Source organism: Notothenia coriiceps, unplaced genomic scaffold, assembly GCF_000735185.1.
Source record: "Notothenia coriiceps isolate Sejong01 unplaced genomic scaffold, NC01 NC01_scaffold00020081, whole genome shotgun sequence".
Lineage (NCBI taxonomy): Eukaryota > Metazoa > Chordata > Actinopteri > Perciformes > Nototheniidae > Notothenia > Notothenia coriiceps.
Window position 1 is genome coordinate 622688 of NW_011352782.1, and position 10113 is coordinate 632800.

The 10113-nt window shown below is 42.3% G+C and overlaps 2 protein-coding genes across 6 annotated transcripts in view; one reads left to right on the plus strand and one right to left on the minus strand.

Annotated features, from left to right (window-relative positions):
* lpar2a (lysophosphatidic acid receptor 2a) overlaps window positions 1–6807 on the plus strand; it is an 8401-nt gene extending 1594 nt beyond the window's left edge. The window contains exons 1-4 of one of the 2 annotated variants that reach the window (XM_010779327.1): window positions 1337–1407; window positions 1490–2089; window positions 2725–2987; window positions 4013–6807. In XM_010779327.1, coding sequence (XP_010777629.1) covers window positions 1504–2089; window positions 2725–2987; window positions 4013–4105 — 942 coding nt within the window. In that variant the 5' untranslated portion in view covers window positions 1337–1407; window positions 1490–1503 and the 3' untranslated portion in view covers window positions 4106–6807. Of the gene's footprint in view, window positions 1–1336; window positions 2090–2724; window positions 2988–4012 lie in introns of those variants that run through there. The other variant, XM_010779326.1, reaches the window with a different exon arrangement.
* pbx4 (pre-B-cell leukemia transcription factor 4) overlaps window positions 4432–10113 on the minus strand; it is a 28856-nt gene continuing 23174 nt past the window's right edge. For 2 of the 4 annotated variants that reach the window (XM_010779322.1, XM_010779324.1), the window contains 2 exons: window positions 8429–8515; window positions 7753–7837 (listed from right to left, as the gene is read on the minus strand). In XM_010779322.1, the coding sequence (XP_010777624.1) occupies window positions 8472–8515 (44 nt within the window). In that variant the 3' untranslated portion in view covers window positions 7753–7837; window positions 8429–8471. Of the gene's footprint in view, window positions 7865–8428; window positions 8516–10113 lie in introns of all 4 variants that reach the window. The other 2 variants (XM_010779325.1, XM_010779323.1) reach the window with 2 other exon arrangements.

Genomic DNA, 10113 nt, shown 5'->3' on the forward strand with positions numbered 1-10113 from the left:
TAAAACAAAAAAAACAGTTGAAAGGGAGTGATAGTAAAATATGCATAAATAAAAAGAAGAATACTATAGGTAACATAAGATAAAGAATAAACAAGTTAAATGATTTGTTATTGGTGTGTGATCATATTCTAAAGATGCTCTCTTTCATCTGAGTGTTGAGAGCTGTATCCATAAATTCCTTTAATGCTCAAATGCACAGATTGATGCATTTAACTTCAACATTAAAAAAAATCTTCCCGGGGCTGCATGCCCCGGATCACCCTTAGAGAAGTTAGTCCCACCCCAAATAAAAGAAGGTTAAAATTAAATAATTAAATTGCATACATTTTCTTTTAGCAAACACTAAAAACGGGTCCCACAGACCCAAACAGCACACAAAGGTTAAAGGTAAGCAATAGCATATATCGGAAAATACTGCATTAAAACAGTAATTTCCTGCATTTTTCTACTGATAAAGTATGGTTTAAATAATGTGCAGGCTTTCAGATTGCTGTAGTTCACTAAACAGACATTAACGACATGTTTGGTGTTCAAAATGTCAGAAAAAGTGAAAGAATTGGAGATAAATATCCCAAAATGGTATTATATTTTTTGTGTGTTTCTGGTCCTCTTTCAGTTGAGACACTGTAGGTGAAGGATGCTTCAGGAAAAGACCAAACACTGGATGTCTTTCAGTCGCCAACATGTGTTATCGAGACACTGATATTAACAGGGAAACCCTGCAGGACTCAAATGCCTAGTCTCTGTTCCCCAAACTCATTTGGGAGTGATTACCCATCAGCCCCAGGGGTAACGCTGCCCTTCCTCTGCACGTTGCCCTTCCTCTGCACGTTGTTTCACTTTCAGAAACACAGAGGACTGTTTGTATGATGGGATCACAGACACGCTGCAAACGTTGAGTCCAGTGTCTATGTAGTGTCATTTTTATTTGTTATAGCTTGAGAAGATTGAAAATTCGGTAGGGAAAGCCAGCTTAGGCGGTAGAAACATGTCAGAAGCGGTAGACTACGGCCCAAATTGGTATGGTTGGCAGGTACTATCACACAGGCCGGAAATTACGTTCACGCAAAACTTTATCTATATAGCATCTTTTATACAATAATGTAGCCCACAAGTGCTTCACAAAGCAAGAAAAAAAAGACAACAAATAGACAACAATAATACACTTTCATAAGACTAAAAAACAGTGAACAATAACTTTGTACAAATAAATTAAAGGCACCAGAATAAATAACACAAGATAAAAACGGTTTGGAAATCTCATGACGTACACTTATCCATCCACCTCTTGAAGACAAGTGGTTCCTATTCTTACGTTGCAGTTTTGTGTCTACAGTTATGGCCATGGAGAGCAGTTTGTGGAGTACCTGCGACTACAGCCACAATGTCACCTTCTTCTACAACTTGGTGGGTAAGAAGATCAGCGTGGAGTGGGCGCCGCGGGACGTGCTTGTGATTGGACTGGGCTTGACTGTATGTCTCATTGTAGTCCTGGCCAACCTGATGGTGATGGCGGCCATCTCCATGAACCACCGCTTCCACTTCCCCATCTACTATCTCCTAGGCAACATGGCTGCAGCTGACCTGTTTGCAGGGATCGCCTACGCCAACCTGATGCTGCACACGGGCCCCTGGACCAGCACCCTCACCAAGGAGCAGTGGTACATCCGAGGGGCTTTGATCGACATCAGTCTGACGGCCTCGGTGGCCAACCTTCTAGCAGTTGCCGTGGAGCGCCACCAGACTATAATCACCATGCAGCTTCACAGCAAGATGACTAAGCGGCGGGTGGTGCTGCTGATGGTCTGCATCTGGGCTGTGAGCATCGTCATGGGGCTGGTGCCCTCGCTGTTTTGGAACTGCGAGTGTGACCTTGAGGACTGCTCCACCGTCGCTCCTCTCTACAGCCGCCGCTTCCTCATCTTCTGGGCAGTTCTCAACCTGCTCACATTCTTCATCATGGTGGCCATGTACACTCGTATCTTCTTCTATGTGAGGTACCAGATTTCACACATGTCCCAGCACAGCTCGGAGATAAGGCACAGGCAGACTGTTTTCAACCTGATGAAGACTATCTCCATTGTACTGGGTGAGAAGCTGTCTGTTCCACTGCTGCATGTTTGTTGTGGGTTAAAGGTCAAGTTTATAAGGTTGGGTTTTTATGGCAGTGTAGACTTAAGACTTTAATTGTTTTGGTATGACACACTTTACTGTTAATACAACTCATTGGGGAATTACAATTATTATTTTAGCAACAAATAAAATATATATATTTGCTTCATATTCAGAAACTAAGATTTAGTGGCTTTAACATGTATTGTATTGTGTTAGTGTTTAACAACTGTCTCAATATGAAATATGCTTTGGCTCTGAGTTGTGTACATGTCTGGATGCTTGCTACCTATCGCCTAACAGTAATCTCCTCAAACCAGTTTTGCAGCATTGCCTTCCTGTTTGTCAGACCATTCTGATTTCATCATGTACTTTAACACAAAAAGCTGTTAGGAATTTCCCAATTTCTCTTCACAATAAACCTCTGACTATCTTTGTGACTCATCTCCCAGCGGAAAATCCCAGTTAACATTGACATTAGGCATCAAGGAACACGTGTGACCTAATGTAGCTGCACTTTAAACAACTGGTGTCATCTTTCACGGCTGCATATTTGGAAGATTTTACTTTATTGTTGTTGACTCCCTTTTTCTGCCAACCCACATCCTTCAGGCGCCTTTGTGATCTGCTGGATGCCCGGCCTCGTGACGCTCTTACTGGACGGGCTGTTGGGCAAAGCCAGTCACGCCAACTCCTACGAGAAGTTCTGTTTGGTCATAGCAGAGTGCAACTCTCTGGTCAACCCCATCATCTATTCCTTGCGAGACGAGGAGATGCGGAGGACGTTCAAGTGGATCCTGTGCTGCCTGTGTGGGAGGGGGGGGGACAAGCAGATGGAGCTTTCACCTGTCGAGATGAACCCCCCACTGACAGAGGTCTAGTTATATTAGCACATCTGAAATGATTTACAAGCACAGGCTATAAAATCGAAAGAAAAGGCTCATATTCAGATATCGCTCTTCCGTTACACACACAGCGAGTTAGGCAGGTTTGCATGTAACGCACCAACGCACATGCTGATTTCATATCTAACGCTCAGGTACCCTGTACCCGGCGCGAGAGAGAACCAGGAATTCCTCCTCTTCATGTCTTTGTTTCATCTTTGGGTCAAGACTACTTTTATTGAGAAAGAAAACAATTGAACGCATAGTTCAGATGGTTTGATCTGTTGGGAAGTATGTAGTATTTTTTTAAAGAACAAGTTAGTGCCAGTTCTCCCCTTTGTGTTGCTGTGGACAGGGCCAGCAGTAATATATCAGTATTAGTTGAAGTGGATGCTATATTCAGAATATCTTCACTGATTTCCCTTGCCGTCAGTCTTTTCATATGTGAACTTAAGCTAGCTGCCAGAAGTTATATCCACTGCTCTCTTAAAGCCACTAAATTCCTTTGACAACAACAAATACCTTACAAAACATAGAAGTGGCTGATCTTTGTTTTATTTATTTGACATATCAGAAGTTGTACACACTGACAGATATATTATTCATTATCTGCCTCTTCATCACTTTAGGTTGTTATAGTGTGACTTTGGTGAGTTCCAACTAACCTTTTAAAACTCGTTAGGTCAGCCATAACACAAACAAACGTACATCTTGTGTTCTGCATGGTAAAACTACAGTTGTTTTCTCAATGGAGTCTGGTGGCTTTGAGAACATAAAAGGACAGAAAGGCTTCAGACCCTGTCATTACTTCTGATTCTTTAAACTAGATCCTTGCTGATGAACAACTACTGTAGGTTATACTCCGACCACAGAGAAGTGCAACATACAACCCTGCTTTTAACTATCTCTGTAAATTACAAAATGGCATCCTTACTGTACAGTATGTCCTTTTTAAATTCAAAACACATTTTTCCATTGTTCTTGATGCCTAATGAATTCTGTTTTGTTTTTTACAGGAAGCTCTTGGCTGTGTCCAGAAATCAGAAGATCTGGCCGTCTGTCCAGAAACAAACAATAAAGAATCCAGCTGGACGATACCGGGGGTCTGATGTCTGTAGGCCTGCATCTCAAACAAACCGACGACACGTCGTGTAAAATCCTTCTTCGTATTTTCTGCCAAATGACCTGTCATATGTTTGCAATTGTAAAAGATATATATATAAAGATGCATCTTTTGAAAATAATTGTATCCATGTCGAACCAATGCTTTCATTCCTCAGTTTAGCGTTTCCTCAGTCTGACGAGGCGGACAGATCCACATGTTGATCCTCGAATGGTGCAATCTCTCCTTTTATTACATTTGACTATCACAAGAGCATTTGTGACAAATGATAAAATGAAACACTCCTAAAATCTGAAATGAAATACTGAAAAATCACACTAAATCATTTTATTAATTTTCTAATAAGAACACTACAATTTGTCATATTCTTCCTTTTTGTTTTACTCTTTCTAGAACAATTCTAAAGTTGAGGTATAAAAGGAGTTCATACAGACTCACAAGTCTGAAAACAGTGGGGGTTATATACAAGAGAAATGGAAAGACAGAGGTAGAGAGAGGGGTAAATACAAGGGAAAGAGGGGATACGAATATACTAATAAAAAAAGAAATCAAAAAGGTTTACGAAGCCATTTGGCGCGGTGGAAGTCATTTCAGAATCTAAACGAGATTCAAACATGATTAACCGTAAAAACTTGAAGATTTGCAGATATGTTGAAAAAATTCAAGGGACCACATGTTTGTCTTGAAGTGTTTCTCATAAATGCTTTTTGCTCTTCTCATTATGTTTGAGGTGAGTTGACATGAAAAGAGCAAATCGTAGACCATCTGCTTTACGGTGAAGGTCTCTGGATTCAGGGTGTATCAAGAATTGTAACCATTTTAAATGACGTTGAAGTTAACCTAATCCCTCAAAGATTAAGTATGAACTTCCTCTCAGTTGTAAGCAAATATACTGCTTGCATATTCTTACAATAGTCAGGCATTACAAATTAGTTTCTGGGATTAAATGTCTACAAAACCGGCAACATCTGCACATTTACATGAAGTCATGTCGGATCAGTTTGAAGCCTCCGGAGCAAAACTGAATGACCCTCCGTGTAACTATTAAAGCTTTTGTAACTCCGTAAACCTAAACTTGAATACGATAAAACTATTTGATACCTCTTTTAGAAAACTAAATAGATTTAGGATTGAATGACAAAACAGATGGGTGAATATTCTGAGAATTGTGGAGAAGGTTGAGACTGATGGGAAAGGTTACCCATGAGGCTTTAGGGCAGAGTACACCTACTATTGTCTAGGTGTAGAATTGTCTTTCCACAGCACCAAATGTCACACCTGTAAACCCTCCAGCCACGCGGCTATGTAACAAAAGACCTAAATAATATTCAAAATGGATAGTTATCGTGAATCCTGTCACACAAAGGCCAAATAAAACTGGCATCTCAACCGAACAACAAAGTTTATAAAAGGAAAAAAAAAAATACTGAAACATTACACAAACTGTACAGTGACATCCATTACAACAGGTAGAAAAAGGGGGGCATGATAATTTGGTGTGGCGATAACGTTATTCATAAGATACAGTCGTATGAACCGCGATGAGTAACAAAACAATAATCAGATGTGGGATACAACATGTGATTAGCTCAAGTTTTGTTCTGTAACATAATTCAAGAAAGTCTTGACGGACACTGCATAAGGCTTTACCTTACTTTCAAAATACTTTGTTAATCACATAAAAGTTAATGTATAAAATAGTTCCAAAGAATGAAAAAACGTTGCAGGTTTGTCTTAAACACGAGTTAAGAGTTTCACTACCCCCCCCAGTGCTGCCTCTTTTTTGGTAAAAGAGGAGAGAGAGAAGCTCTTGCCCAATTGGCCGTATAACTATAAACAAATGGTGGTTTTAACAGGTGTTAGGGGAAGGGTTACAGAGCATAACTGATACGCTCACAATCAAAATAGAGCTGTGATATGACAGTCCTCACTCCACCCACCCTCCCATGATGCCCCACAACAAAAGCCCCAAGAGTCAAATCAAGTTGAGGCATGACAACACCACACAGAGACACAGATACAAATATAATTCCCTCCTCTCCTCGAACTCAAAAGGTGGCTGTGCACCAACGTTAGAGACACACAGAGTAGCATTATTACATTGCTGAACGTGGTATTTTTGGTTTTGACACAACAGAAGGTTGTAGTGTGTTGCCTCGGGCTAACAAGCTTAAATGTTTTCCAGATGGGGAGCAGTGGACCCCACCTGGAGTGTCATTGGCTGGCGGAAGCACCCAGTCTCTACAATGCTTACAAAGGTCAGAGGGCACCAGCCAGTGTGACGAAGACATCCCAAGAGCACTGTACACACGCCCACACACAGACACACACATCATAGCAATACATGATGCACTTTTTCCTTTTTGGTCTGACTGTAATAATTATACCCTTTATTATTATTATTATTATTATTATTTTTTGTTAATAAAAACGAAGCTAAAAACTTGGAAGGTTAAATGAAAACAATAATATCACGCCTAGGAGTCCTACATGCATGGAAGACGGTCACGTTTCTAAAGTCATGTCACGTTTGTCCCAATAACACATCAATGCCCCACAATCGTTCCACCTTCTCCTCCTCACGTCACTTAGATGCTTTATTGAGCTCATTTTTGGTGGCGGCTGGTGCATTCTTGGTGAAACAGCATTAGAAAATAGCCTACAATCAAATAAACTAGTGGACAGAAAGCAAGAAGTAAATTCTACAAGCCGTCTACCAACACCCTCTATTGGTTAGCAACAAAAAAGGTCTATTAGTTACATCCACTCAACCAAAGGTATTCTCCTCTGCCCATTCCTCCTCCTCTCCCCAGCCCTGTAATCACCTGCACTGCCTTCCGATCAGGGACCCCCTTAACTACCTCACGCTTGTGCTTGACACATCCTTTATGTCAGGCTCACTGAAAAAGACTGAAAATGTGTGTGGGCATATCTCAATTATTCACTTTGTTTAAATCTCCAACAGAATGAAGCATCAAGCTATAAGGACTGGAAGATATAACAGTGTCTTGTGTTGAGTTGGCAGAGGGTGGTCTCGGAGGAACAGCTGTGTTGACTGGGCAGCACTTTGGTACGAGCGAGGCGAGCAGAGCCCCCTGGTGATCCGTAGCAACAGTTTGGCTGTCAAACGCCGAGGCTTCAAGAGATACAGGCAATCGCAAACAGCTTTCCAAAGCAAAGGGTCGAGTGCAGAGGTCAACAGCACATGGACAAGCTGTGTGGGTACTGTGAGAAGTTATCGTGCATAATATACACATAATGTACAGACATCATGATCTTCACAGCTGGGTCAGTGGTTTTCAAAAAGTCTGTGATAGTAAAGATGTTTTCTATCTGTCTCAGCGTCGGTGAGCTCCATCCCTCTTTTAGTCAGAAGGGAGGGAGGGAGCTTCTAGCATCGAGGTGGAGCTGTGGAGGGGGGGGAGGGACAACTCCTCCTAACTATTGTTTGGCTGTCCTGTGTTCCAGCACAGTGTATGTGTGTGTGTGTGTGTGTTTGTGAAATGCGAGCACAGCCTTGTGTGGCTGTCGAGTTGAGAGAGTGGTGGAGAATGAAGACGGAGGATGGCAGTCGGAGCTGGGCCGCAGAGGGAACGGAGAGATGGCAGGGGGAGCCACGGAATCAGTTAGAAGTGTCGGAGTGGACGCTGCCAGGAGGACCGGGAGGAGAGGTGACCGAGGGGGGGGTGGTGGTGGTGGTGTCCTGCCAGCTGTTAGCCTGCAAACAGTCAGGGAAGAGAGTGTTCTGCATGAAGAAGGAGTTTTATAATTAGACGTCTAAATCAGCTATATTTATGCTTACAGGCCAAAAGATGCAGCGTAAGAGATAGTTCTAACCATGTGTCTGCACACAGTGAGCTATCAGCTGTGTATGTATGCACATTGTTACACACGCAGAGACAATGACTTTCTATTTAAGTCAATTGTTGTTGTGTCTTTTTCTCATCCACTTCCCCAACATAAATCAAGTTCAAAAAAATTGGAGGAAGCCAAATGCAACCTGGTTACTTGATATCTCAGATATTTCTGCCTATAAGTAATATATTCCTAAAATGTAAGTCTCTATAATAATTCACCCACGAAGAGAAGCCATTGGCTTGTTGTCCCAGGAGGCATCTCTTAGCTCACATTCAAGTTGAAAATGTCCTTGATGATAATAAAACTGGCCTTCATTTGCTTCATGGTATAATAACCATTTATGTTTTTTGTAATCATTGTCCAACAGCAACAACTCATTATTTCAATACATAGTTGGAATATTCTTCACATTTAAAAACATTGCTAAAAGAAGCTTTTAGTGTGTACTCACATCCAGGCGGTGAGGGGTGTAGAGGCCACTTCCCGACAGCTCCTCATAGCCGCCCGTCAGGTGTGTAGCACGGTGCAGGGTATCCACCTGCCACACAAAATAGACCCACAACTTTTAACTCAACATTCAAACAACGACACCGTTTTTCTAAACAACCACAGGCTGAACTGAGTAATCCACAAACCGCTACTGTACGCATCGTAATTCTCACTGCTTTTCTGCCAGTGACACATTTGATTAAAAGTCGTTTATCAGACAAAGTGATCACTACATTACGGCAATCAATAAAGCATATCCTATAGCTTCTGTTTATTGTTACATTTCAACAGCAGAAATGTGTGGGCTCCTTCAGACAGTTCACTGTGAGGAAATCTAATTGGTGTACATGAGGATATAGAACAAATGGAGAGATGGGATGGAGGAGTGTGTGGAAAGGGAGGGAAAACAAGGACTAAAAAAGCAGGTAGCTTTTGGAGAGGCAGGACAACCTAGAGGGAAAGAAAATGAAGCTCAGCGGAAGTTCTTTCAGGAAGACTGGTATACATTCACTCCGCAGCTGCTTATAATCACCTCATCACGGGCTTCCTGCTAACTTATTACATTCATCTCAATCTGCAGCCAAACTTCAAAAGGGTTCTCCTCTCTCCTGCAGGCAGCTGTGATTTCAGGTGTTCATGCTGCCAACACACCCGTTTCAGATCCTCGTAGCAGATATCAAGCGAGAGCGAGAGGAGAAGACCTCCATCGGCAGAAACGCGGGTACGTCCGACTCCGGCCGTCTCGGCATAAGCAAACAAGCCGATCCGGTATCAGAACGGAGTCGAGGCCTCCTCGATCAGCTGATCCGCCAACACGGAAGTCGCATTACGCACAAGCCGACTGCGAGCAGGCCCTCTACGCCGCATTCAATCCCTCCCGGGAAATTCAACCAGCGGATAAGTGACGTCTATCCGTGTTCACAGCACGTCTAGGCATGATCGCCTCCGTGTCTCATCAGATGCGTATCTCGGCACCCCTTTATGGGTTGGGGCAGTCCGGATAAAATAATTATATATTTAAAAAATGAATAAATATAAAAGAAAGAAAGAATGCACAGGTTCTCCTTCATACTTTCATGCATATAACTGGTGGTGGTGCAAACCGTGCTTGCTTTTATGATCACACGACCCCCTCTATCTGGTAGTTCAATAGCAGACCTCAATGTCTCGGTGCACACTTTTCCGTCAAGCATAAGGAATGGATGCAATACAAACAACTCATGCTCAATGTATTTGCAGCGTATGTCTCTCACAGCAATGAGTCACTCACTCAGCTCACGTTTGAATCATCTGCAGAATACCTTCATTGCATTACATTATTTATTAATCAGCACTTCTCCAGAGCGGTTTCATCTGAGTGTATCCCTGTCCTGTACATTCTCTGTTTTATAATGATTGCTTATTCTGCCCTTATGCGTGTAACCACACGCATGCCCTATCCGACCTGATATCCGCACCGTACTGGCTAATCAAAAACTCTTAAACTCCTACGGTAAGCTATGCATATAACTGGTGGTGGTGTATCACATCCTTCTAAGATAATGTTTTACCACATGCTATGCCTCTCTCACTTATCCCAGCAGACTGCCTGAGCGATAACAAGTCTTGCGATAGCCAGCAGACTGCCTGAGCCATCAGAAGTCTTGC